This window comes from Sordaria macrospora, chromosome 3 (genome assembly GCF_033870435.1).
Source record: "Sordaria macrospora chromosome 3, complete sequence".
NCBI lineage: Eukaryota > Fungi > Ascomycota > Sordariomycetes > Sordariales > Sordariaceae > Sordaria > Sordaria macrospora.
Window position 1 is genome coordinate 2399173 of NC_089373.1, and position 25026 is coordinate 2424198.

Genomic DNA, 25026 nt, shown 5'->3' on the forward strand with positions numbered 1-25026 from the left:
GTGCTGTAACACTTACAAACCATCCACTTGCAACATCCATCCATCCATCCATCCATCTTCAGACAAGAGTGTTGTTGTTCATACATCACCTTGCTGCTGCGCCAAACAGTAGTCGCCTCCCAGTCTGTCGCACTCGGTCGATTTAGAGCCTTATTTCCTGACAGGGCCTCCTTTTCTCTCGGCACCTTCTCTCCTCCACAGTCCACTTCCCGTCTTTCTGTTGACACCGACCCGAGGTATCGACACCGACACCGACACCGACACCGACACCGACACCGACACCGACCTTCGACGCCGACGCCGACATCGAGATCGTCCCGTCACATCGACTAACCTACCCACCCTACCTACCCTTCTATCCTCTACCTAGTCTCTTTGCGTTTCTTCGCTTTTATCCTAGGGAACTACCTACCTGGACGGACCCCTTCCTTGCCTCCTCAGTCTCCTATCCGCCAAATCACCTCCTGTTGGCGTCCAACCTCAGTCCTTTCGTATTCCACGGCTGGTCCACCCTACCTACATCCATTCCCCTCTCAGTTTTCTGTCAGACAACAAAATGTCTTGGAAACTTACAAAGAGTATGTTGTTCGGCGAAACCCTCGTCTTTTCCTTTCCCCGCGGCAGAACACCATGTCTGACATGTTGGCACACCAGAGCTGAAGGAGACCCATCTGGGTCCTCTTGCAAGCACCTTCTCCCGCTCGCCCTCCACCTCCACCATCACAGATAAGGAAGAAAAGAGCCAAGCGGGCAGCTCGGGAACAGCCACCCCTTCGAACGAGAACACCATTGGTAGGCGCTCAGCCCGTCTCGTTCACTCGGCCATCACAAGATTAACCTCTTTTCCCTTTACAGCCGCGTCCGAAGCCCTTACGCAAGCCCCGATCGTCAAGCCCCCTAAGCCCGGTATCCTCGTCGTCACCCTCCACGAGGGTTCCGGTTTCTCGCTACCCGAGCAATACCGCAATGTCTTTGCTTCAGGCCATGGCGGCAACTCCATGTCGACTGGAAGTGCCCTTAACGTAGCAGGCTCCATTCGAAACAACAACTCGTCGCGAACCGCCAACTTCCTGAGCGGCTCTTCGCGCCCACAGAGCTCCGGCGGCTTCGGTGCTATTCCCACGAACCACGGCCGTATCTCCACAAAGTACATGCCCTATGCCCTGATAGATTTCGACAAGGTCCAGGTTTTTGTCAATTCGGTCGAAGGCAACCCAGAAAACCCTCTGTGGGCCGGCTCGAATACCCAGTACAAGTTCGATGTGTCCCGCGTTACCGAACTTGCAGTACATCTTTATATCCGCAACCCCAACGCTGCTCCTGGCTCTGGCCGCAGCCAAGACATCTTCCTCGGTGTTGTCCGTATTAATCCCAGATTCGAGGAGAAGCAGCAGTTTGTTGAAGACCCCAAGGCCAGCAAGAAGGACCGGGAAAAGGCCGCCACCGAGTTTGCCAACAACCAGCGCGCTCTCGGGCACAGCGGTGTGGAATGGGTCGATGTTCAGTACGGCACTGGAAAGCTCAAGATTGGCGTCGAGTATGTGGAGAACCGTGCCGGTAAGCTCAAGATTGAGGATTTCGAGCTTCTCAAGGTCGTCGGCAAGGGATCTTTCGGTAAGGTCATGCAGGTGCGCAAGAAGGACACGAACCGTATCTATGCTCTCAAGACGATCCGCAAGGCGCACATTATCTCGCGTTCCGAAGTCGCCCACACGCTCGCTGAGCGATCCGTTCTGGCCCAGATCAACAACCCGTTTATCGTGCCGCTCAAGTTCACCTTCCAGAGTCCTGAGAAGCTATACTTCGTCCTCGCGTTCGTCAACGGAGGCGAGCTCTTCCATCATTTGCAGAAAGAGCAGCGATTTGACGTCAACCGCAGTCGTTTCTACACGGCCGAACTGCTGTGCGCCCTCGAGTGTCTCCACGGCTTCAACGTCATTTACCGTGATCTCAAGCCGGAAAACATCCTTCTCGATTACCAAGGTCACATTGCTCTCTGCGATTTCGGTCTCTGCAAGCTGGACATGAAGGACGAAGACCGCACCAACACATTCTGCGGCACCCCTGAGTATTTGGCGCCCGAATTGCTGATGGGCAATGGCTACAACAAGACTGTTGATTGGTGGACATTGGGCGTGCTTTTGTACGAGATGTTGACGGGTCTCCCCCCTTTCTACGACGAGAACACCAACGAGATGTACCGCAAGATCCTCAGCGAGCCACTGCACTTCCCCGGACCCGAGGTTGTACCACCAGCTGCCAAGGACCTCTTGACCAAGCTGCTCAACCGCGACCCGCAACAACGTCTTGGTGCCAACGGTGCCGCTGAGATCAAGGCGCATCCCTTCTTCCACGCTATAGATTGGCGCAAGTTGCTGCAGCGCAAGTATGAGCCTGCGTTCAAGCCCAATGTGGTAAGTACTAAGAGCATTGCCTACTCATCGGTTGATCAGATTCGGTACGCTAACTACAGTCTTTACAGGTTGACGCGCTCGATACTGCCAACTTCGATCCCGAGTTCACATCGGAACTTCCTCAGGACTCTTACGTGGAAGGGCCAATTCTCTCGGAGACGATGCAGAACCAGTTTACGGGCTTCAGTTACAACCGTCCCATTGCTGGTCTCGGAGATGCGGGCGGCAGTGTTAAGGACCCATCATTCGCGAGCAGTCTTCAAGACAACAGCAGCAGGAGATAGACAAAGTAAATGCAGGTTAGAACTTTGGCAGGCGAAATGGGGATATAGCGGTTGCAGCATAGAGGCCGGTTCGGTTAAGCGGGTGGGTTGCAGCTATGGTTGACCCATTGATGGGTGAGGCTGAACGCATAGGTGACCGCCAAGTGTTCAGCCGCTGGACAAGGGGCTTTTAAAGTCCTTCCTTTTATCTTGTGTTTGTTTATCCATATTTGTGACTTGAGCTGCCTAGGTACATTTTCACATAGGTGTTGGGCAGTGATTTGCTTCATGGTTTAGCTTATAAACAATGTCAGGTACTTTTACATAACACGAGGCAGAGCCTGACGTTCACTCTGAAACCACTTTAGGAACCAACCTCGCCATGAAGTTGAGTTAGGTTAAGCAGCCGAGCAACCCGGAATGTTACACCAAGGCAGTTTGCGGATATTGTGCAAGGGGTCTGTTCTTGTGCCCAAAGCTGTTCGCTCTTATACCCAATTCGTGGTCTCATGATCAGTGGTGTGTTGTAGGCAAGGGGATTTTCTGCTTTGTTCAAGAGGACTTAACCTCCAACATGATTTGTGAGCATATATACAGTAGATCGGAGTGGACGGATGAGTTTGCTGAGGACGGCTCTTGAAGACGGTAAAGAGTAATGGCCCTTTCGGGCTCCCGTGAAAGCCGTGGATCAACGGGAAGCGAGTGACATCGGGACTACCAGACTAAAGATGTGATGAACTGCGAAAAGTTACCGCCTTTTCTAGACTTTGAACCCTGGTCCCGTTTTTGTTCTCTTCTTCTCATGTGGGAGCTTCACCGGTTGTCCCGCTCAGTCCCCCTACCACCAGGAGTGAAATACTAAAACGAGATTATTTAGTAGTGCAAAGGAAATATCAGAAGCGGATATTGACGGTGGTTGTTGACTTAAATTTGCCGCAAGTTTGCGATCATGTTTGTTACATATGTAAGTATCCAATCGTACCGACTTTCATTGCCGTACGTTAGCCAGGCACTTGGATGTACTGTACATGTACCCAACCTTATACCTTACGCAATTGCCCCGCATTTGCACCGGGAGCTCTCCTTATCAACCCCACCATGCCCACCGTCTCCCCATCAGCAGCTCTCCGGCTCAAGGAAACGAACAGACTTGCATGAACTCAACCCCTACACCTCTAGAAGCATATTATTAGATCAATCCGTCCCTCATCAGGTGCTTTTCATCCTTTCCTCCTTTCCTCCTATATTCCTATCCGTGCTTCCGCTCTTCATCCTGTCTCAACTCTAGCGACAGCAGTAATCTCTAATCATCACCGACGTCATAGACCTCCAGACGCCCTAGAAGCTATTCGCAGTCGACCGAAACACAACAACAACAACACCATGGCTCCCGCGAACACCCTCTCCGCCTGGTCTGACCTCCAGTCGCACCACTCCAAGGTCGGCAAGACCTTCGTCCTCAAGGATGCCTTCAAGTCCGATCCTGAGCGCTTCTCCAAGTTCGCTCGCACCTTCACCCTCCCCAGCGACATCTCCAGCGATAGCCCCAGTGAGACCGATATCCTCTTCGACTTCTCCAAGAACTTGGTAACCGAGGAGACCCTTGAGAAGCTCGTCAATCTCGCCGAGGAAGCCGGCGTTGAGAAGAAGCGCGATGCCATGTTCGCTGGCGAGAAGATCAACTTCACCGAGAACCGCGCCGTCTACCACGCCGCTCTGCGCAATGTCTCCAACCAGGAGATGAAGGTCGATGGTGTTGATGTCATGAACACCAAGGGCGGTGTCAACGACGTTCTCGAGCACATGAAGGAGTTCTCGGAGCAGGTGCGCAGCGGCGAGTGGAAGGGTTACACAGGCAAGAAGCTCACCAACATCATCAACGTTGGTATCGGCGGTTCCGACTTGTGAGTTCAAGCGTCCTGTCTGGTTGCTGCCCGAGAGAAGCATTGACTAACACGGACCAACTATAGGGGCCCCGTCATGGTCACCGAGGCCCTCAAGCATTATGGCGCCAAGGACATGACCCTTCACTTCGTCTCCAACATTGACGGCACCCACATGGCCGAGGCCCTCGCCGCCTCCGACCCCGAGACCACCCTCTTCCTCATCGCCTCCAAGACCTTCACCACCGCCGAGACCACCACCAACGCCAACACCGCCAAGTCGTGGTTCCTCGAGAAGACTGGTGGTCAGGGCGAGATCGCCAAGCACTTCGTTGCTCTCTCGACGAACGAGGCCGAGGTCACCAAGTTTGGCATTGACGCCAAGAACATGTTTGGCTTCGAGAGCTGGGTTGGTGGTCGCTACTCGGTTTGGTCCGCCATCGGCTTGTCCGTCGCCCTCTACATTGGCTTCGAGAACTTCCACAAGTTCCTCGCTGGTGCCCATGCCATGGACAACCACTTCCGCACCGCTCCTCTCAAGGAGAACATCCCCGTGCTCGGCGGTCTTTTGAGCGTCTGGTACTCCAACTTCTACAACGCCCAGACTCACCTCGTTGCTCCCTTTGACCAGTACCTCCACCGCTTCCCTGCCTACCTCCAGCAGCTGTCGATGGAGTCCAACGGCAAGACCATCACCTCGGACGGTTCCGCGGCCAAGTACACCACCGGCCCCATCCTCTTTGGCGAGCCCTGCACCAACGCCCAGCACTCCTTCTTCCAGCTCGTTCATCAGGGCACCAAGCTGATTCCCGCCGACTTCATCCTCGCCGCCAAGTCTCACAACCCCATCTCGGATAACCTTCACCAGAAGATGCTGGCGTCGAACTACCTCGCTCAGGCCGAGGCCCTCATGGTCGGCAAGACCGCTGACGAGGTTCGCGCCGAGGGCAACGTGCCCGAGAACCTCGTTCCTCACAAGGTCTTCCTCGGCAACAGGCCCACCACCAGCATCCTTGTCGGCGGCCACATCGGTCCCGCCGAGCTGGGTGCCCTTATTGTCTACTACGAGCACCTCACCTTCACTGAGGGTGCCATCTGGGATATCAACCCGTTCGACCAGTGGGGTGTCGAGCTCGGCAAGGTGTTGGCCAAGAAGATCCTCAAGGAGATCGACGAGCCTGGTGCGGGCAGCGGGCATGACGCTTCTACCGGCGGTCTGCTTGATGCGTTCAAGAAGTATGCTAACTTGTGAAGGTCAAGGGACTTAATGGGGGCGTTGCCGCGGCTTTGAAAAAGAGCGGGCTTTATGTAGAATGAAGAGAAGATATAGATACAGATACCTGGTTGGATGGTTGGAAATGATGCTATGATTACCCAGATATTCCAATAAAGAGCAAGTTTTGTGAAATTCAAACAGAAGGCCCAAGTCCAAGAATTGATGAGTGATACGTACAGCTGTTTCCTTTCAGTTTGTTTTCCACATTTCTTCCAGATGCAAGTGGCTGTCCCAACTTTTAAGTTGGCCTCTATATCTGTTCATTGACTCCCCATGCTTGACGCTTTTCTCTCTAAAACGATTGTTGCCTGTCTTGTGACCTACCTACCTGCTTTCTTCTCGACAGATCTTTGCCAGGGCCTCAAAAGGTTAAATCATTACCGCCTAAATAAAGAGTTTGTTTGATCCTTCGTGAAGCTTCGTTTCTCATCGAGATGAGTGAGGTTAATAGTGTAATCAGTAGTCTAGCCCATGCCCAAACCAAAATGTGATCCACTCCAAGGCGTCCAAGCCAGGTCAGGTACCAGTACATGTCAAAGACTCAAGGTTGTCAAGGCAGATTTAGCCTAAATGTCATCAATACGGTTTTATACGCTCAGAGCACTGTACATACATGAAGCCTTTCTCTCGATAGGTATTGTATCTCGCTTTGTTTTCTCTGTTGCATCTTCTTTTCATCTCTCATGTCGAAATCATATCGGATTCATCATTGCAGTTCTGGTTCTGGTTCAATCCCGAGATACTGAGATACCGGCTAGGTAGTCCACAGTAAAGCAGAACCATGATCATTCTTGCCTGCCGATAACCATACCTAAGATTGGGTTGGCAGGTAGCTTGGGAACTTGGGAAGGAGCGGATAAGTGACGGTGTATCAAGAATTCCACTTGGTGAGAACTGAGATCAGATGAACGGTTCGGTTCGGTGGGGAAGGAAAATGGGGGTCACGGACGGGGTGGAGCCGATTTCACCGGGTCCGAGTCCGGAGCGGACTACCTACTACTGTACCCGTGCATCCCTAGATCAGCTACCGACTGCGGCTGATGGCTGCGACCGGTCCGGTACTTACCACTTTATTACATGTGGGTTGGACTCAGTGCCGGTGGACGGACGGGTGCTGGATGGGATCAGAGATGGTGAGGGATGATATCAAACGAGGTGAATGATTGTTTCTTTGACACAAGGACTGAAGGAGCGGGTTGCTCCTACGTTTTCTCTGCCTCGGTTGCGACTGCCATTTTCACCAAGAGGAGGAAGGAGTTAGTTGTAGAAGTGCTAGGTACCTAGGTAGCTGGACAGGCAACAGTACATGAGGTCAAGTCATCCACTGGATGATTCATCAACTTGGATTTGCTGTACACATTCCTTTCTGTTAGTTCTCTGCCTGGAGGGTGGTGTGGTCGGCTCGGAGCAATCAATCACATAGAACTCCCTGTCATCAATTTCTTGTCATCTGTTTGAATTTCTTCTCCGATAGAAATCATTCCCTTCCTTTTCAACAAGAACACACGCGCGCGAATCAGAAAGTGATCATGACCATGCAGTTTCCATTCTTTCGACGATTTCCTGTCCCTTTTGCTTAAGCAGTCTTCGAGCCGAGCCGCCTCCTTTTGATCCGCCTCCTTTTTTCCCCGGTTATCCTAGTTTCACAAATCCATGCAATTTGATCATTTGATCATCCCATAAGCAAGAAGCCTGTTTTGGAGAAGAGTAGAAAAAACACATACAGAAGAGTGTGAAAGTCAGTAAGTAAAACCAACGTTACTTTTTTCCCGCACGAACTCGGCGGAGTTTTCATAAATGATGCCCACCAATCTTATGACCACTATGCCCTTTGGACCCAACGCACTGTTTGACTTGGAGAGTAGAAAAATGAGTTTCTTGAGAAACTAAAAAAAAGGGAATAAGAAAACTTGTATAACCGAGGAAAAACCCACACAACAAACAAGACGAAGCAATTTATGAGACAATCCATCCCACCAACCACCACCCAAAATAGAGTTTCGTCAATACGTTATGTCCCTTTGCGGTTGTAGTTAAAAATCGTACACAGAGATGATAGTATGAGTCTCAGAGAGAGGGGTGAATCCCGTCAATAACGCTAAACGATATTTGCTCAATGTGTGCAGGAACGCGCGAGGCTTCTTCTTGTCCTCCCACATCCTGCTCTGGTTCCGTGCGGCCCTAGTGACCCACAATGTTCGGTCTGGGTTTCCTCCGCTAGTGGTAGTTGTTACCCCAGCCGCCACGTGGGGGGTTGCCGTAGTAGCCCCCGCCGAAACCTTGTCCACCATAGCTGCCGTAGGTGTTCTGGTGACCCTGGGAGCCGGTGGCGCCCATACCGTAACCGGTACCGGTCTGCTGGTTGTTGTGGAGACCGTGTCCCTGGAGGTGGTTGGGGTAGCCATAAGATCCCATGCCACCGAGACCGCTCTGCTGGTTCGACTGGGGAGGGGGGAGGCCGCTCTGGGAGGGAGCGTTGTTGGTAGCAGAGCCGGGACGAGCGGCACCGCCAAGGGCAGGGCTAGGTCCGGAAGCAGCCTTGGAGTCACCAAAAGGCTTCAGGTCGTCAGAGGCCGAAGGACCGGCACCGGGCTGGGTTCCGGGAGCATTGAATGACTGACCAGCCTGAGACTGGTAGCTAGAGCCACCACGGCCGAAGGCATCGTGCATTCCACCGAAGCCGCTGCCGCCGAGACCTTGCTGCTGAGCAGTCTGGCCGGAAGCAGTGCGACCATAATCGTTGAGGCCAGCGGCTCCAACACCGGTCTCACGGTGCAGAGTAGACTGTCCAAAACCGGCAGGGGAGGAAGCATATCCATGAGGCGCCTGGGGAGACATGCCGTACTGGTTGGGCTGGTAACCAAGGTTGCCCTTTCCATAGGGAGCTCCGTAAGCGCCCTGGTTGTATCCGTTGTAGTTCATGTACGCAGAGTAATAAGGGTTAGAGTAGTAAGGGTGGCTGCCATAGGGGCCGTACTGATCATGCGGCTGTTGCTGGCCGTGGGTCTGGGCCTGGGTCGTCTGAGCAGTCTGGGCCTGGGTACCAGCCTGGTTAGGGGTAGGAGTACCAGCCATCTCAGAACCAGAACCGAAGCGAGTCTGAGTGTGCTGAGCGCCGCTCTGAGGATACTGGCTAAGGTTATCGGCCTGTGGAGCGTTATATCCAAAGCCGCGCTGGGGCTGAGACAGACCATCTTGCTGTCCCTGAGCGCCCTGTTGCTGACCAAAGTTGTTTTGGCCGTAGTAGTTGTAGCGGCTCTGATCAGCGGTGTAGTACTGAGAATAATCGCTGGGAGCCGAGCTGAAAGCGCCGACGGGCTGCTGCTGGTTCTGAGTTTGCGCAGCTTGGCCCTGACCGGGGAAGCCAGTCTCGTACTGGGTTTGGGCAGCCACAGCACCAGGCTGTTGGCCGAAAGCATCGAAAGGCTTGGAAGCACCGAAAGAAGCGGGCTCTTGGGGCGCAGGCTGGCCGAAGCGGCCGAACTGCTGTGTGGCGGGCGCAGTAGGGGGTTGCGTAGCTGCTTCAGCCGGGGTCTTTAGTGAATCATCTACAAGTGACGAAATCGGGAGGTAGTACGCACCCTGAGAAACGGCCGCGGCGGCAGAAGGCTGGGTCGGGGCCGTAGGGGGTGCGGTAGTGGTGGTAGCTAGAGATGGAGTTAGTCGCAAACTTGAGGCATTGGCTAATGCGGAATGGGTCATACAGGCAGGGCCCGTAGGAGGGAGCGAGGCCGCAGGCTTCTGGGCAGCGAAGGTCTCGGGAACCGGAGCAGGCTGCACAGGAGGCAGAGAAGCGCGAGGTTGGGTAACAGGAGAGTCCTGGGGAGGCTGAGGACGAGTCTCGGGCTCCTCGCGGTCACCATCAATGTCATCCTCCTCGTTCAAGCTGAAAGCGCCGAACTGAACAGCGGCACGATCGACCTGGTCACGGTTGCCAGGCATGCGAACGGGCTCCTGCTGGTCAAGGATGCGGCGGGCGTAGGTGGGAGTGCGAGTAGATGTGCGATCGGTGGCCTTGGAAGCGGTCGTAGCAAAGCCACTGCCAGGGGCGCGGGAAGTCTGATGTTGCTGCTGAGACGCGGAGTTGGGAGTCGCAGTAACGCTGGGGGCCTGGGCCCGGGGATCCCAAGAGTCGGCGGCTTCGCTCGCAGCGGTCTCGGTCTGTGGGGGGTGAGAATCATCGGCGACTTGTTCGAGATTCGTTTCGGTAAGCTGATCCTTGGAGGGCTTCAAGGCGACTTCGGGAACAACGGGGATCGCAGGGAGAGCAGGCTCGATAGGTACGATAGGAAGGGCGGGGACGGCGGGAGGAGGAGGAGGAGTAGCCTCCTTCTTGACAGGCTCGGGCGTAGGTTCCTCGACGGGCGTTGGGACTTCGGGCTCAGCAGCTTCGGGCTCAGCCTGAACCTCAGGCTCGACAGGGGTAGGTTCGGCGACAGGTGGGAGAGGCTCGATAACGGGCTCAGCAGGCTTGGGAGGAGCAACCTCCTTTGGCTTGGGGGCAGGCTTCGGCACCGACTGTCTCAACATGCTAGCCCAGGTCTTTTGTGCGGGCCCAACGGGCTTAAGGGCAACGGGAGCAGGCGCGGCGGCAGGAGTCTCGGTGGCAGGCGAGCTCTCCTCGGGCCATCCGCTGGCCTCTTCGGCGGGCTTGGGAGTGCCCCATACGTTGGCTTCGTCTGTGGGAACCGAAAGCTTCTCGCTCTCTGTGGTCTTGTGGCCGTTGATTGTCGCATTGAGGGGCTTGCCGCGACCACCGCCCCGACCGCCTCGCTCGGTGGCCCTGCCACGTCCACGTCCGCTCTCTACGCGGCCGCCTCTAGCAGGTCTCGTGGATCCAGGGAAGGAATCGACGGGAGTGGATGTGAAAGTATCGGTCTTCGTCTTGGGCTTGGACACCTTCTTGGGCTTGGTAACCTCGCCCCATTGCGAGATGGTTCCTGAGTAGAGAACCTGGTGTCAGTAACATGGCAGTAGCAGCAAACAGGGTGCAATTCACGGCGGGGCAGCGTGCAGCTCGGAGGAGCCAATGGTTCAGCGCACATGACAAGGAACGACAGGCACTCGTCTCGTCGAGCTGAGCCAGGAAGGGCGTGGGCAAGGGAAGCAAGTGGCGGTGGTGCTTTGGGATTGGGAGTCGGCGACGTACCTTCAGCGATGCGGGTGACGGCGAGGGACTCATCACCGTCTGTCTCGTTGAGAGCAAATAGAACATCAACATCGGACCAGTCAGGGAACATCTCCTTGATGATGGCAACCTTGCTGCCGTATTGCTTCTTAAGCTGGCCAATCTCGCCCTCGTCTTCTAGAGATGGCAGCGACGACGACTCTGCGGAATCGCCGTTGGTCCTGGTCGCGCTGCGACCTCCCCGAGTGGAAAGACCGCCCCGGCCACCACGGCCGGAGCCTCTGCCGCGCGCGGCGACGGGTCTGCTCTGTACCTCAGACATTGCTGAGATTATGTGTATGAATATGTGTGGTCGTCAAGACGAGTGGGTTGCGGAGTGGTGGGCGTGTCGCGTCTCTCGAGGGCAGCCAGTCCAGTAGGGGGATGGAGGGGTGGCCTTTTCTCGGGAGAACAAGACAAAAGAAAATGAACAGGTAGAGGAGAAATAAAATCCGGTGCGCCTCGTGCAGATGTGCCTTTGGGCGGCGGCGTGGTGTTGTGTTGCGATCCGGGTGATGGGATCGAGAGCCGGTGTGGTGGTGATTGACGTGGTGGAAAGGTATTATGGAGAAGGAGGGTGTGTGGGAAGTGGAAGCGAGGCAAAGAAAGCGTAGTCGGATTCGGTTTTTGACGCCTCGTCCCGCCAGAACAAGAAAGCCAGAATTGGCCCGTCGCGGAAAGTGCAGGTGGAAAAGCAGAGGCCACCGCAACCGCTAACTACCTATGGGCACCAGCTGAAAACCACCCGAACCACCACGCCTACCGCCCGTAACAAGCAGTCACCAAGGACAATTGCAACTGAGCTGCACCTGACGGATGGGACTGCAACAGCTGCAAAGATGCGCCCACTACCAGGGGCACGACACCTCACAGGGCATCTCCACGGCACGAGAATGAATGGAACTCCTACGGAACATCTCACTTTGTTTGAAGCCGTCTCTCCTTTCTCAGTCCAACTCAATGGATGTCGTTGTTGTTGTTGTCGATCCATAACAGCTCCAGGGGCAACTGGAACAGCACACAACTCTCCCGCCATACTGCACCATCGGCGTGGCGCCTCACGACAGGCTGTGGACTACCTAGAGGTAGGTTCCATTGGGGACTGAGATTATCTTGATCAATCTCTCTCCATCTCGACAAGAGTTGTCATGGCTTGTGCCTTTGTCGGTGTCTTGAATTACCAGATGAAGCTATCTGATGTGCCCTAGCTACCCCATGTTACCTCGATGGTAGCTAGGCACGCAAGGCACGGAAACTACCTATCTAACCATCTGGCATGCAGGGCGCAAACGGCATGGCCTGCTATCTGATCCCAAAGGGGAAAGTTGGCTGGCTGCTTTGTTCTTCTCTCTCCCGTCTCCCGGAAAACCACAAATACTACCTGCACCGGACCGGCCGTCGGACAGTCCGCCATATGATGGAGACAAGCAAAAAAGGTTTCTCGGTGTCCATGACTCCCTCGGATTGAATCAGTTGAAGTAAAGGGAATTCGCCCCCCTTGCCTCAGGAGGCACGGCGAGACACCTGATGACAGGGCCAGAGTGAGCAGATGGACACAGCTTGGCAAGCCCATCCCAGCACAATGGTTGACTGGCTCGATTCGAAAATGGGGAACCCCTCAAGCCCCTCTCGAAAGGCTGGGTGGGCTAGGGGCAGGCAAGCTGGCTCGGCTGGGCAACCGTCGTCGAAAGGGGGAAGCTGTGGGGAGGCGAAGCCGGCACAACACACCAAAGCTGCCCTTGGGCTTGGCTCGGCGAAGCCAGAGAAGATGGCCCTTTGCCCTGTCTATCTAGGTATTCCCTTTGGCTAGCATCAGGCTGACAGCAGTGGGCTTCTGCTTTGTTGTCTCTCCCTTTCTCTTCATCCAAAAGACAACAAAACGACCCGACAACTGTGAAGGATTGGATCCAAGGCCACCCTGGAACTTTGACGGACGCCGGTACTGGACGGCAAACGACGTCAGGGCTGTCCAGGTACAGCTCAAAACAGGCTTAGCTCCAGTGACCCCAACCAGCGGGTTTGGTCGTGGGTTTTGGAGTGAGGTCGCTGAGTCACATGACTCGGGTCTTCGACGGCTTCAAATCGTTGGCTCGAGCTTTGCGACGGCAGCAAGGTTCACGACTAACAGTTGAAGTCTTCAAGAGCCTGGTATACAGGAGGGAGGGATGTATTCTTGACATTGTCACAAAGCCCTCAGTTTCTGGGCTCCCTGTAGCAAACGCCCTCTTTCTGCCTGTGCCCCTGGTTGAGATTGAAGGCTTACCGCATTGTCAACAAACTAACGGTATGGCCTCCTTTGTTAGTGCGATATGTGTGCATACTAAGTGCCTGTGAAACCGACCGTATACCGGCACCGTAGCCGGACATTTGCGGTGACGGACGACCCGCACACAGAGCACAAGAATGGATTGTAAACGAGTGCAACTTTAACGCGTTGAAGAGCGATCGTGACGTGGATGTGAATTGGTTGTGGAATTTGGGACTGGAACAATCGGATGGACGACGTTAACAAATGCCGGCGCAAGTGATGAAGGTGTGATAAGATCTACTATGGAGCAGATAAACCAATCATGTTTCTGCATAAGCTATCCTCTCCTGGAGAAGTGGGTCCTTTCCCGTCATTGAATTGTGTGCTTCTGAAGTCAGGGTTCGCATTTCCCGTTGCAAGGCCGGGCCAGGCCATGGAGTGACAACTCCACCTCAAGCACAACCACCGTTAACGACATCGTGAACGACATCATCAGTGTCGCTGACCACTAACCCGATCGGCCGTCGACCAGCCCGGCCTCACCGAACTCCGGAAGCCGAGCTGTTATTTAGACGGCGCCCCTTCTTTACAAAGAAACAACAAACACCAGCGACGACATCATACGATACGATTGACCATGTTCTCCAAGACCAAGCCGCTGGGCTCTCTTAAGAGCATCCTCCCGCCAATTCACCAGCCCCTCCCCCTCAACCAGCGCGAATCCCAGAAGCTTCTCGACGTCCTAAAAGCCTCCTTCCGAGCCCACCTAGACAAAGAGCACGGATGGACTCCAGACACCAACCACGTCGCCCCGGCCGCCCCGGCCGTCACCTACCTGCCCTCCGCCTCCGCCTCCAAAGATGTACCGGCCCGTCCGACGGATAAGCATATGCGCGCCATCCTCGAGAACCCTCTCTTCAACAACAAGGCCTTTGTCCCACCCTCTGTCGCCGCCGCCGCCTCCGCCTCTGTCTCTGCTGCCCCGGCAGTCAGGAACAACCGCAACGAGGTCTTCCAGTTGGCCGTGTCCAAGGGCATCATGAACATCCAGCGCGCCCTGGGCTTCCTCCTGGCCGTGCAGCGCGATATCCAGCTCTCCGCCGCCGTCTCCGTCACCCAGGGCATGAAGGAATCGGGCGCCGGCCTGCTCGTGCTGCGCTGGCTGCGCTCGTCAGGCGAGGAGCGCTCGCTCAGCTTTTTGGGGAACCGTACCTTCACCCGTCTTCTATTGCGCTACATGGTTGCCGAAGGTCTCGACGAGCTCGCCTGGTCCTGGTTCCATCGCCTACTGAACGAGCCCGCCCTCACGACGGGCAGCCCCGAGCGCGCCGCCTACCCCGCCGCCCTCCTGGACGGCCTGATCATGGCCAAGTCGCAGGCCATCGAGCTGGACGATGCCTACACGTCGCTGCTGCGCGGCAAGGAGGTGATCAACGTCACTCCCATGGCCTCGACGCAGCACCTCGTGCACGCCTGGAGCAGGCTGTGCTGGCATACCACGGGGGAGTCGTACAAGCACCAGATCCCCGCCGCGTCGCTGTTCGAGTCCTTTGTCGCCGTCCACAACGAGCTGCCCAAGCCGTTCCCGATGGCGGTCGCCCATCTGATGCTGTATCATCCTACCAAGCCGAGCCCGGCTCTGGCGCTCAAGTATCTCAAGAACGGCTACGTCTGGAACACCAAGCTGCCGAGTTACAGGGCGGATAATAAGCCGGCGGACGCAAAATTCCCCACAAAGCTGGCTAGCTTGACGCTTGATACGATAGAGAACCTGATGCAGAACGGAGAGTTTGCCAAGGCGCAGAGGCTGATGGAGCGGTTCAAGACGCATCTGGCGCCCATGGGACCGCATCTTGGGGCTGTCGCTTTTTGATCATGATGCCATCCATCCGTGACATGTTTTCTTCAACATTTTTTACTTACTATCTTTCCTTACTTGCTTTTTTTTTTTTTCTGCACGTAGTTCCTCTCGACGTGAGGACCCTCCACCATTAGTTATCATGGGGAGTGATTGATACCTAGTCCACGTACTTTTTCCTTTTCTCGGGGTTTCGGGGCTTTCTCCTGTTTTTGTACATAAGGCGTTTTTTGTTTTTGTTTTTTTCATGTATTTTCTTGGGTCCCTTGGTCTTTCGGAGCATGACACATTTTCACGGGGTAAATACCAACAACGCAGGGTTACGAACAAACAACATACAACAACACCATGCAACATGCATCGAGGACATATGTCAGTAAACGTTACAAGAATACGAGACTATTGAGAATATACATACATACAAGCAATTTTCTGGCTATAATGGGTATCAAAGCAAGACTATTCAACGAGTGGTGGACGGACAACCATGATATCAAACAACAAGAAAGAAACCATACAAACAAAATCAACAAAACCCCCAATTGAATCCATCCTTGCGTGTGTAAAAATCCATCAGTCATAATAGATCGTCGGGGCCCAATTACTCAAGACCCCCTCCTAGCCTGGCTCCCCATCCTCTGCACATTACTCTTTTCGTTCCCCTCCAACTCCTCCTCCAACCCATTGACAACCCTCAACGCCCTCCGTGGTCCCATCACCACGCTAAAGAAACTCGGCTCCACGCCCTGCAGCAGCTGTTCCGTCGAGGACACACTACCTCTCGATTTGTCGTAGAACTCACCATCCCCATCCTGAACCTCATGGGCATGCACAACTTTGCCGGGTATAGCAGCTCCGGTTCCAGGGCTGGGACCGCTAGTAGCTGGCGTTGTCCCCGTTCCGGTTCCTGTTCCGGAAAGGGAGACGTCTGTCCACGGTGATGATCCCGGAGTCCCAAACGACGAGATACCACTAGCTACGGGCATAGACATAGGAACAGGTGGCATGGGCGGATACTGGGCATGCGTTGATGAACCCAGCGACGGACGGACATAACCAGAGCCGGTGCCGACGCGCGAAGCAGTGTGACTGGTGCGACTACTTCCGTGGCCGGACTCGGTCCTCACGGGATTACCGCCGTCTTCAAACAGCATCTTGGGTTCCATGGGCGGAATCCCGCCGTAGCCGTAGTTGTTGTGAGAACCAGAACCGTCGTAGGAGATTGAGCTGTCTGACGAAATTGGTCTGTTACTACTTCCTGCTGCTCCCGCTGCTCCGTTAGAGCCGGTAGCGGAGTTGCGGCTTTGTTTACTGGTTTTGCGGCCTCCGCTGCCGAAGCCGAAGAAAGCTGCCAGGCCGGAAGCCGTGGAAGCGCCCGGGTGGTGCGGGCTGGAGTACCGGTTCGCCACGGCCAGATGGGTCTTATAGGCGCGTACCTGCCGGCGGTACAGCCAGGCGCAGTAGCCGAGGTAGATGGCGAGCAGACCGAGGAGGCCGGCGATGACGCCGGCGGCTATGAGACCCGCCTTGCGGTCCTTGCCTTTTGTTTCGGTATTTTTGGGGTTGCCTGGGTCTCCAGGTTTGGCGGTGGTGGTGGCTCCGGGACCCCATGCGGTGGCTGTGACGGTTAAGACCGGCGGCTTGCCGGTTGCGAAGGGGCCGGCGGTGGCGGAGCCGGCTGCGGGTTGCGTGGCTGTGGCACCTCCGGAGCCGGAACCGCCGATGACGCCAGCGACGGGGGCGGGGACTTGATAGCCAAAGGAGTTGCCGAGGACAGAGTTTTCGGGGTAGAAATCGGGGTCGTGGTCGAGCGCTTTGAAGGAGGATTGCCAGGTGAGGGAGGTGGCGTTGAAGACGTAGATTCCTGGGGAGTCACACGTGTTGCCGCCGGTGTAGCCGCCGACGACAATCATTTGGCCGTCACGGAGGTGGCAGGCGTGGCCGGCGCGGGCCGAAGGTTTGTGTTCGTCGTCGCCGTCGGAGACCTTTATCCAGGTGAAAGATGGGATGGAAAGGATGTACATGTCTGAGTATTGAGTTTGGCCTTTCTAGTGGGTTGTTAATACTTGACCGCCTCAACAATATATGAACACGGATGGAAAAACTTACAGCTGGCTGAAGGTTCTGACCGCCAAACACATAAATCTGGAAACTTGAGAAGTCCTGTGCTGAAGCAATGACAGCACAAAGGTTAACTCGTACCGATGGTGCGTCTCCGCTGGTCTTTTGGTGGTACCATTCTGAGCTGGCGATGTCGTAGACATCCAGGACCTCGAGGTTGTCGGAGAAATCCTCAGCCGTACCGCCGGCTAAGCCGATGAGGATACCCTTATCACCCCAGCCTGGCACGTATACCAGTGCACCATCTGCGCGTTCGTGAAAATCGTCCTCTGTTTGGAGACCGCCTTGGGTGATATTCCTGAAGGCGCCCCATTCACCTGCTCCCTTCTTTTCTAACCCGTAGACGGCCTCGTTGTTATAGCCCGGATGCGTAAACTCGAGGAGACTCTTCAAATAGACTCGTTCGATCTGGTTCGACCATCCAGGCGTTGTCGCAAGGTCAAGATGGCCACCGAAATACCAGCTTAGTCCCAGTTCAGGCACCGAAATACCAGAACCTTCAGCCGATCTCTGGACAAGCAGGTCGCCCTCGGTCGAGTACTTGCCGGCAGAAGTCTTGGGTTGTTTGTGCTCTGTCCACTTCTGGTTCTTGATGTCGTACTTCCAGATAGACTCCTCGGTAGGCTCAACATAAGGGTTGTCGGCGAATTCACCACCGTACAGGTAGAGATTGTTGTAGTCATTCCAGAGATACCCCATCGACACAGCAGGGGGTCCCGAAGGCCTAGGCAGTCCTCGCAACCGTGGTGAGCCAGTATCCCATGACTTGGTGAGATCCAGAACGTAGAAGTCGTTATCTAGCGTGCCATTAGCAAAGTTCGTGGCAGCTGAGGACAGTGATATATCATGGCTTACTCCAGGTATCCGTAGTCTGGTCTACGGAAGTCTTGGACTGACCACCATAGAGGTACAATGTCCCATTCACCGAAGCGCCTTGTACATGTAAATGTCAGTGGTGTTCACTCAAGTAGGTATGTAACGCGGCCCAAAAACTCACTTTGTCCTGCCCATCTCGCGCAATAATCGGTTGAGCTGTCTGCTCTTGTTTCGAGAATAGGGCCACTTGGTTGTACCACTTGTCGTATCACTCCAGCATCCGCCCCATTGAGTGACACCTTTTCACGACCGTTGTAATAACTGAAGCCTGGTATCACCACAGCGATGAACAGGGCAAGTGTTGTAAGCCTGGTAAAGCTCGACATGCCAGGCGGTGGAGCACTGGAGGTCGAGCTGATGCGTGGTCTCTTTCCTGGAGTAAGTTTCGAATACCAAGGTTTTCCTGGCGAGGGCGATGTCGGTGTCGTTGGCGACTTCATAGACCCGGATTGCCTGTAACTGGTACCGTCGTCACTCTCGTTGTCGGTACGAAGTCCGGTGATCTCGCCGAACTCTCTTTCGTCTGGGTAGTGGTGGACAGGTTGATCGGTGTCGATGTCCAATTCTTTGAATACTGATTTTCTGCCCTTCTTGATCTTCCCAGTCATCATAGAAAGAGAGGGATGTCTGTCGGAGCCTTCACGGATTCGATCATGAGTGTTGTTGTGGTGAAACCTGGGGCGAACATGGTGAAAGGTAGAGGCTTCGGGGTTCGAAGGGCATTTTGATAGCTTCACGAATGACATGGTGACAACGATACGCAGGTACGCCTATCACATTAGCTTGTAGTGATGCATTACCAGCCGCCGACGACAGTATGAAGACTTGGAAGTTGTCCGCCGGATGGACAGGGAGACGAGGTCGCCACATGCAACACTAGGGAAGAGGGGTGTGTTGAGGTGTGGCTACCACGGGCAAATGAAGTCACGATTCGAATCCTGATTTGGTGAAAAATCGATGATATCCGTACCGTATGCAAAGAACAAAATACTGGAGGAGGACTTGCAGATATGGAGATAGAGAAGTGGTCTTTATGGTGTTGTGATTGTCTTTTAGTTCTTCAACTTTGAGAGAGATGATGAACCTTGAAAAACAAAACAAGCCCGTAGTGGAGAAAATAAGGGGGGAAGAGCGTTTAGCGGTCAAGATACTTAAATTGATGCTGACGGTGTCTTCCCTTTCGTTTTGATATTCAATCCCGCCCTTTGAGGCCTTGGTCATCTAGAAGATTCAGATTCCAAGTTGTGGACGGACTGAGGAAACGACATCATAGCCTCACCGTGGGCAAGGCCAGGTAGGTAGTATAGAGCAGGTAGCGGTTAGGTAGTGACTACGACCCAAAGGGACCAGGAAAGCGGAAGGCCATTGATAGAGGTCGCATTATAGCTGCACAATTCCTGCATTTGGCGGCACAGGAGAACTTCTGGTGCTCTGGGCCTTTGGAAATCTCGATCGAATATGCCATTTTGACGACCTTGACGTCCGAATTCGCATCCAGAAAAAGCCTATTCGATGGACCAGTGTCCCAAAAGCGAACGGACGGAACAAAACCTGGAAAACTGATGTTGAGCTACTGGGTTGGTGATGTGTCTTGGGCGGGCCGTCAGCCTGTCAACGTCGAGCCAGGAACCGGATGTGGTGATTGCGCCGATTGGCTGGGAGATCGTGGTGATCGGGTGGATGACCTCATGTTCATCACTCTGGAGTCTGGGGTTGTCGCTTGCCCTGAGTGCCCACGCGATTCCCCATGCCATGCACTCGCACTCGGCACCCGGCAGCGTTTCGCAACGGTTCAACGGGGTTTGAGTTGCATGGGTTGAATTCGGGGACTTGTCTTGTCGTTCAAGCGAGGCAGGGGAAGGTTTTGGGAGTTCAAGTTCCAATGTGTTTTGGAGACGACTGGAGAAAGCTGGGACGAATTCCGGTAAAGTCTGGGGAAGATCAACTAGTGTAAGCATGTGTGGCGGTGCATATAGTGGCTCGGGTGTGGCTCAGGCCGATATCCTTTCAACAATCAACACACTTGGCCATCGAGCCGTGTCCTCGGATGTACTTACATGCTAGCAAGGAGCTGTCCATGATCGGTGATCCAGAGAGTCTCTCAAGATTCACTCGGTCTTGGGGAGATCAAGCCATTCAGTTGCTACTACCTACGGTAGCTTGTAGCGTTGCTGTTCATCGAGCACTAACAATTTCAACATTATCCAAGTATGCGGGACAACGAATACCACCCATAGGCGCGAGAAAACATGACCGTAAGCACATCAGTCAATGACTCTTATCTGAGACAAGTTGAAATAGCATACATGAAACTCAACATGCCTGGAGAAAAGTACAGAACAGCGGAGTGGAAGCAACTAGTGTGAGCAAAATGATGCCAAGAAATAACTGGAATCAAAACAGCGAGTCTCATCGGTTAGGGGTCGCGATTACAAGCGGTCTGTCACGGTATCACCGAAAAGAATCGCACCTTCCACCAGGCCCTATTCGTAAAGGTCTTAACATGAGATACTCGATTTCTTAGGCAACTAAGAGAATAACATCATCTTGAGACTCACAAAATGTCATTCCCAACCCTCCCCGCCAAGCCTCCCACCAGGGCACAACAACAATAACAGTATACCAAGCGTACCCATCCACCATCGCCACAGCCGCCGTCACCTCTCAGAGGCTCGATGCCTCCCCAGACTTCCGCACCACCCGTATGACCTGGATCAAGCCCAGCTTGGCCTGGATGCTCTACCTGTCCGGCTATTCTTACAAGGACCCCGGCCAGGAGCGGATACTGGCTATCAAGATGAAGCGGGAGGATTTTCTGGGGTTGTTGGGAAGGGGGGTTTTGACTCATGGTCCGGGTACTACTATTTCTGCTGCTGCTACAAATATTAGTTCGGGATCACGGCAAAGGGAGCAGCAGCAGCAGCAGCAGCAGGGGGAAATGGCAAGTGACTCTCAAGGTGGGACATGCATGGAGAGAGACCTGGGAAATAAGACGTTCAAAGATAGCAGCAGCACTAGGGAAAGTAAAAGGAAAGACAGGCTGCAGTCGCTTGACGTCAAGATCCAATGGGATCCCGAGCGCACGGTGTGGCTGGATAGTCTCAACTATCGCAGTATTCAGATTGGGATACCGGCTGGGTTGATCAAAGAGTAGGCGGAAAATATGATTGTGAGCATTGAGGATGTCACGGACAGGGCGAAGGAGTTGAGGAAGATACTTGATGAAGAGACCGGACGTGACTGATGAAGAGCTGGTTGAGTTGGGATTGATCCCAGAGGAGACTGAGTTTGACGTGCCGGTTGAGTTGAGAAGTCGGTTAGGGATGGCGAATGATGCCTCCGGGTTGGTGACTAGGGCTAGTTTCTGATGTAGTCCTCATGGTAGAGAAAATAACAGAAAGGAACCATCAACGACACTCCCATTCCGTGGAGATGGCACCGAGTCCAGACAGCCAAAGTTAAGCCTCCCACGTCCGTTCCTTCTTTTTCATATGTCCATGCATCATCTCCAGACTCTTCAAGTAGTCGCTCGTCCCGTTCTCCAGATCCGCATCCCTAGCCTTGCACTTACTATACTGCTTTCCGTTTCCATGAGCTCCATCAATCCTCATGAAGGTCTGTCCTTTGGCCTTTAGCATGTTCTTGGCCGCATCTTCAAACCACCCGTTGATAAAGTCACCATGGAAGCAATATCCATCGCCAATCTACAAGCACAGTGTCAGTTCAACTCACAGTCCCTCTTCCAAAGACCAGGAACAGGGTTCAAGTGAAAAGCAGGACAAACTTACCTCCCCACAAGCCAACTTAAAAGGCGGCACCCCCTTCCATCCCCCCGGTATCGCCCTCCGAGTATCATACCTAACACTAAACCTCAGACTCGGCATCCTCTTCATCTTCCCCGGACACCTCCCGCCGTTCTGGCTTGCATACGCATACTCCTCCACCTTATCCGGGTTGACACAATCCGGGAACCTCAGAATAGCCTGCATATGGGCACTACACGTCTGTCTCGGAAAGGCCGCTCTCGGCCTCGAATTACGGTCCTCAGGCCCGTTACCATCGCACCACCAGGTCAAAGCCGTGACGCGCTCATCGACGTCGGACTGGGCTTTCGCTGAGGCGTTACCGGCTACGACGCGGAAGTTGGCGGGGAAGGGGATCTCGGCGTGGTCGATCTGCTCGTAGTACGTCTTGAAGGTGGCGGGGTAGATTTCCGTGTAGTTGTTTCCGTTGACGTAGTAGAGAGTGGGCGCCCAGTAGATGGAGAGGTCGTTGGGGTTCTCGCCTGATGGACAGCCCTTTTGCAGCTGGGCGGTGGTGGGCAGGTCCTTGGTGATGACATCGGAGCCGTAGAAGGAGTGCATGTGCGAGATGTACTTCCCGGGGGAGACTATGGGGTCGATGTTCTTGCGCATAAAGGGTTTGTGCTCGATGTCTGTGAGGGCGCCGGCTGTCTCGGCCAGGAGCAGAGCGGAGAGGAGACGCATTGTGATTATGAGAGGATCGGTGGTGTTGAGGCTGTTGAAGCAGTGAGGTAGGAGCGCACTGGGGGAAGGAAAGGAGTGAGAACACATGGTCTCTCAAATACTATTGTGAGTAACTCGGTAGTTGTTGACTGTGGTATATCAGGTGTTCATTAAGAAACCAAAAGACAGCTAATATAAGGATAATACAGGCGGAAGGAATATTTGCACCCATCATGACCCCAAATCGTATATGCCGAATATTCCAAACTCTAGCTCGATCAAGGTCATTGGCTCCCATGCCAGCCTTTGAATCGGTAGGGTGTACGCCAATTTTAAAGTAGACCAACACTCGCTGTTATATCAAGTACCGAACCATACGCCTCCGTCTTCCAGATTGTATCCTTGAGAATACCGTCCGAACTGTCACAGAGTGATACTCGGGGATACCGAAAGCGCTTCATGCATCGCCGCGAAGCAGGCCCATGGTCTCTTTTCCGTATGTTGGTTGTTTTCATTTCTCGTCACGCTCGCACTCTCGAGCACTCTACTCGGCCTTGTCCTCCTCGCCAGCAGCCACCAGCTTGCCAACGACAAGGTACTTGTCAAGGAACCTTTCTTCCCAGCCCTGGAGCGCCTCCAGCTGATCCTTGGTGAGATCGCTCAGAGTGTCGAGCGGGCCGTCAAGGTCCTTGGTAAGCATCTCTTCGTCGAAGCTACCGAAGGCAAGACCGCGGGAGGCGTCGCGACCGGCAAAGTTGGCATAGGGACCGCCGGGGCCGTAGAAGTTGCGGCCGCGAGTGACATCGAAGACGCGACCACGCACAGCCAGGTAGACGGGCATGTCATTCTCGCCGTTGTAGGGCAGGAGCGTCCTCGGAGTGAACGTTTTGAACACCACGGCGGGCTCTTCCTTGGGAATGGCGGCCGGGGTATGGGGCCTCAGCCAGCTGTAGGCTGTGTAGAGAAGCATGCCGAGGAGGACGAGGTTGAGGGGTGTGACGAGAGACCTGTCGGGCGGGAAGGTTATCTCAGTTAGCGTCATGAAAGAAGCTTGCGATTGTGAATGGGAATCCCTTACTCGGCATTGCCCGTCTGCTTGGCAGCTTCCTGGGCCATTCTGTTCTCGACGTATTCCATGACTGTGGGAATTGGATATTTGCGATGTCGGTTCAAGCTGATGGTTGGTGTTATCGTCAATCAGCAATGTGCATGCGATGTGTTCTCCGTCTGATCCGGGTTCCCCAACAATGCCACTGTGAGTGTGCGCTGACGGTGGGTGAGATGATGGAATTTGATGGACGATGACGGGGGACAGGGCAGCGGGCGGGAGCGACGGGCCAAGGTGGGGCCTGCGCCGGTACCTCTGCGGCCTCTGCCGAACGGCAGTCCCGCTCCGGTCATCTTCTGGCTCGTGCACGCCTGCCCAGTGTCGGCACTCGCTGTCCCCCGCACTGAAGAGCTTCAATCCTTCCGACGGGGGTTCAGAGCTTTCAGGGTCCTGAATTGATGCGCCCCTTCCCCTGCTGCCCCCCCATTGCCCCTCCATCACCCTTGCTGTCTTCAATCATCAGAGCTGAATGCCCTCACTTCCATTATTGTCCATACCTCAACCCACGCTACCCACGCAACCCCTCTGGAACCTCCGTCTTGGCGGCGTGGCTTATGCATGCGTTGTGATGGACCCTCCAGCTGAGATCAGGTCTTCTTTCTTCGTGGGGTTTCCTGTCTTTAATTAACGCAGAATGGGGTCGTGATTCGTCATCTCCCAGGTCCAGGCCGATCGGGTCTCGACTGCTTTTCCTCTTGTCATTCCGTCTTTCCACTTTGGTACCTCTTCCGTCTCTAATGACTGGGGTTTGGGGTCTCTTTTGGAGTTTGTGAAGGTGTTCCCTGGGGGTTGCCGATGATCAGGCAACGTCTGGGTTGTTCTCATCGAAGATTACCGTCATAGAAGCACTAGAGGTATCCGAAGTGTGAGGCCATCGAGGTTCTCCGAGTGAGAGCGTTCGAATTAAACAAACTCCGAGCTTATACCGCAGTCCAGGGGTAGCTACAGTCTTATTATCACCACCAACTATCACAATGGAAGCTACTCCGACCAACACATGGGTGTGGAAGGTGCGTCAAAAGAAGCAAAGGGAATAGCACCGCCACAAGCTACGATGAGACTGTGGGAGTCTAGTTCTGGCTTTCTGGGTCCGGCCTGCCCGTTTCCCCACTTAGTATCTCCAAGTGAGTATCACCTGCAGTCTGAAGATCAGGACGTCACTCGGAGTCCTCAATCACGACGACATGTCTGGGCATGGTCTTGCCTGGGTTCTCGTACATTGGTCACACAGCACGTAAGTGGTCGACCCCAGCTCAGCTGAGAACTAGAGAGAGACATTCTGCACGATTCATCGGACTCATCTTGCCATCTCCACTACTCCTCATCCTGATAAATTAGGCTGTATC

At 54.3% G+C, this 25026-nt stretch overlaps 8 protein-coding genes across 8 annotated transcripts; 4 read left to right on the forward strand and 4 right to left on the reverse strand.

Annotated features, from left to right (window-relative positions):
* Positions 1–347: 347 nt before the first annotated feature.
* SMAC4_00815 (uncharacterized protein) lies at positions 348–3001 on the forward strand. The gene is made up of 4 exons (XM_003349875.2): positions 348–578; positions 655–792; positions 856–2414; positions 2483–3001. The coding sequence occupies exons 1-4, from the start codon at positions 557–559 to the stop codon at positions 2696–2698; spliced, it is 1935 nt and encodes a 644-aa protein (XP_003349923.1). The 5' UTR covers positions 348–556; the 3' UTR covers positions 2699–3001.
* Positions 3002–3670: 669 nt separating this feature from the next.
* Positions 3671–5963, forward strand: SMAC4_00816 (uncharacterized protein). Its single transcript, XM_003349876.2, has 2 exons — positions 3671–4581; positions 4648–5963. The coding sequence occupies exons 1-2, from the start codon at positions 4061–4063 to the stop codon at positions 5810–5812; spliced, it is 1686 nt and encodes a 561-aa protein (XP_003349924.1). The 5' UTR covers positions 3671–4060; the 3' UTR covers positions 5813–5963.
* Positions 5964–7281: 1318 nt separating this feature from the next.
* On the reverse strand, positions 7282–11595 carry SMAC4_00817 (uncharacterized protein). Its single transcript, XM_003349877.2, has 3 exons — positions 10986–11595; positions 9541–10776; positions 7282–9483 (listed from the first exon to the last, which is right to left on the reverse strand). The coding sequence occupies exons 1-3, from the start codon at positions 11284–11286 to the stop codon at positions 8054–8056; spliced, it is 2967 nt and encodes a 988-aa protein (XP_003349925.1). The 5' UTR covers positions 11287–11595; the 3' UTR covers positions 7282–8053.
* Positions 11596–13672: 2077 nt separating this feature from the next.
* Positions 13673–15124, forward strand: SMAC4_00818 (uncharacterized protein; the record flags this gene model as incomplete). Its single annotated transcript, XM_003349878.2, has 1 exon — positions 13673–15124. The coding sequence occupies exon 1, from the start codon at positions 13889–13891 to the stop codon at positions 15122–15124; it is 1236 nt and encodes a 411-aa protein (XP_003349926.1). The 5' UTR covers positions 13673–13888.
* Positions 15125–15206: 82 nt separating this feature from the next.
* SMAC4_00819 (uncharacterized protein) lies at positions 15207–18918 on the reverse strand. The gene is made up of 4 exons (XM_003349879.2): positions 18228–18918; positions 18086–18163; positions 17219–18027; positions 15207–17157 (listed from the first exon to the last, which is right to left on the reverse strand). The coding sequence occupies exons 1-4, from the start codon at positions 18850–18852 to the stop codon at positions 15715–15717; spliced, it is 2955 nt and encodes a 984-aa protein (XP_003349927.1). The 5' UTR covers positions 18853–18918; the 3' UTR covers positions 15207–15714.
* A 1901-nt stretch (positions 18919–20819) lies between these two features.
* SMAC4_00820 (uncharacterized protein) lies at positions 20820–21260 on the forward strand (the record flags this gene model as incomplete). The annotated part of the gene is made up of 1 exon (XM_003349880.2): positions 20820–21260. Exon 1 carries the CDS (start codon positions 20841–20843, stop codon positions 21258–21260), a length of 420 nt encoding a protein of 139 aa, XP_003349928.2. The 5' UTR covers positions 20820–20840.
* A 304-nt stretch (positions 21261–21564) lies between these two features.
* Positions 21565–22470, reverse strand: SMAC4_00821 (uncharacterized protein; the record flags this gene model as incomplete). The annotated part of the gene is made up of 2 exons (XM_066089498.1): positions 21565–21810; positions 21895–22470. The coding sequence occupies 2 exons, from the start codon at positions 22468–22470 to the stop codon at positions 21565–21567; spliced, it is 822 nt and encodes a 273-aa protein (XP_065946483.1).
* Positions 22471–22661: 191 nt separating this feature from the next.
* Positions 22662–23887, reverse strand: SMAC4_00822 (uncharacterized protein). Its single transcript, XM_003349882.2, has 2 exons — positions 23651–23887; positions 22662–23579 (listed from the first exon to the last, which is right to left on the reverse strand). The coding sequence occupies exons 1-2, from the start codon at positions 23707–23709 to the stop codon at positions 23117–23119; spliced, it is 522 nt and encodes a 173-aa protein (XP_003349930.1). The 5' UTR covers positions 23710–23887; the 3' UTR covers positions 22662–23116.
* Between the last annotated feature and the right edge of the window lie 1139 nt (positions 23888–25026).

Coding starts and splice junctions, on each gene's coding strand:
- SMAC4_00815 (XM_003349875.2), top strand. CDS start 557: ATGTCTTGGAAACTTACAAAGA. Junction 579..654: donor GTCTTGGAAACTTACAAAGA/GTATGTTGTTCG, acceptor TTGGCACACCAG/AGCTGAAGGAGACCCATCTG. Junction 2,415..2,482: donor CTGCGTTCAAGCCCAATGTG/GTAAGTACTAAG, acceptor CAGTCTTTACAG/GTTGACGCGCTCGATACTGC.
- SMAC4_00816 (XM_003349876.2), top strand. CDS start 4,061: ATGGCTCCCGCGAACACCCTCTCCGCCTGGTCTGACCTCCAGTCGCAC. Junction 4,582..4,647: donor GGTATCGGCGGTTCCGACTT/GTGAGTTCAAGC, acceptor GACCAACTATAG/GGGCCCCGTCATGGTCACCG.
- SMAC4_00817 (XM_003349877.2), bottom strand. CDS start 11,286: ATGTCTGAGGTACAGAGCAGACCCGTCGCCGCGCGCGGCAGAGGCTCC. Junction 10,777..10,985: donor CGTCACCCGCATCGCTGAAG/GTACGTCGCCGA, acceptor TTCTCTACTCAG/GAACCATCTCGCAATGGGGC. Junction 9,484..9,540: donor CCCTCCTACGGGCCCTGCCT/GTATGACCCATT, acceptor CTCCATCTCTAG/CTACCACCACTACCGCACCC.
- SMAC4_00819 (XM_003349879.2), bottom strand. CDS start 18,852: ATGTCATTCGTGAAGCTATCAAAATGCCCTTCGAACCCCGAAGCCTCT. Junction 18,164..18,227: donor CGCGAGATGGGCAGGACAAA/GTGAGTTTTTGG, acceptor TACATGTACAAG/GCGCTTCGGTGAATGGGACA. Junction 17,158..17,218: donor GTCAGAACCTTCAGCCAGCT/GTAAGTTTTTCC, acceptor ACAACCCACTAG/AAAGGCCAAACTCAATACTC.
- SMAC4_00822 (XM_003349882.2), bottom strand. CDS start 23,709: ATGGAATACGTCGAGAACAGAATGGCCCAGGAAGCTGCCAAGCAGACG. Junction 23,580..23,650: donor AAGCAGACGGGCAATGCCGA/GTAAGGGATTCC, acceptor CCCGCCCGACAG/GTCTCTCGTCACACCCCTCA.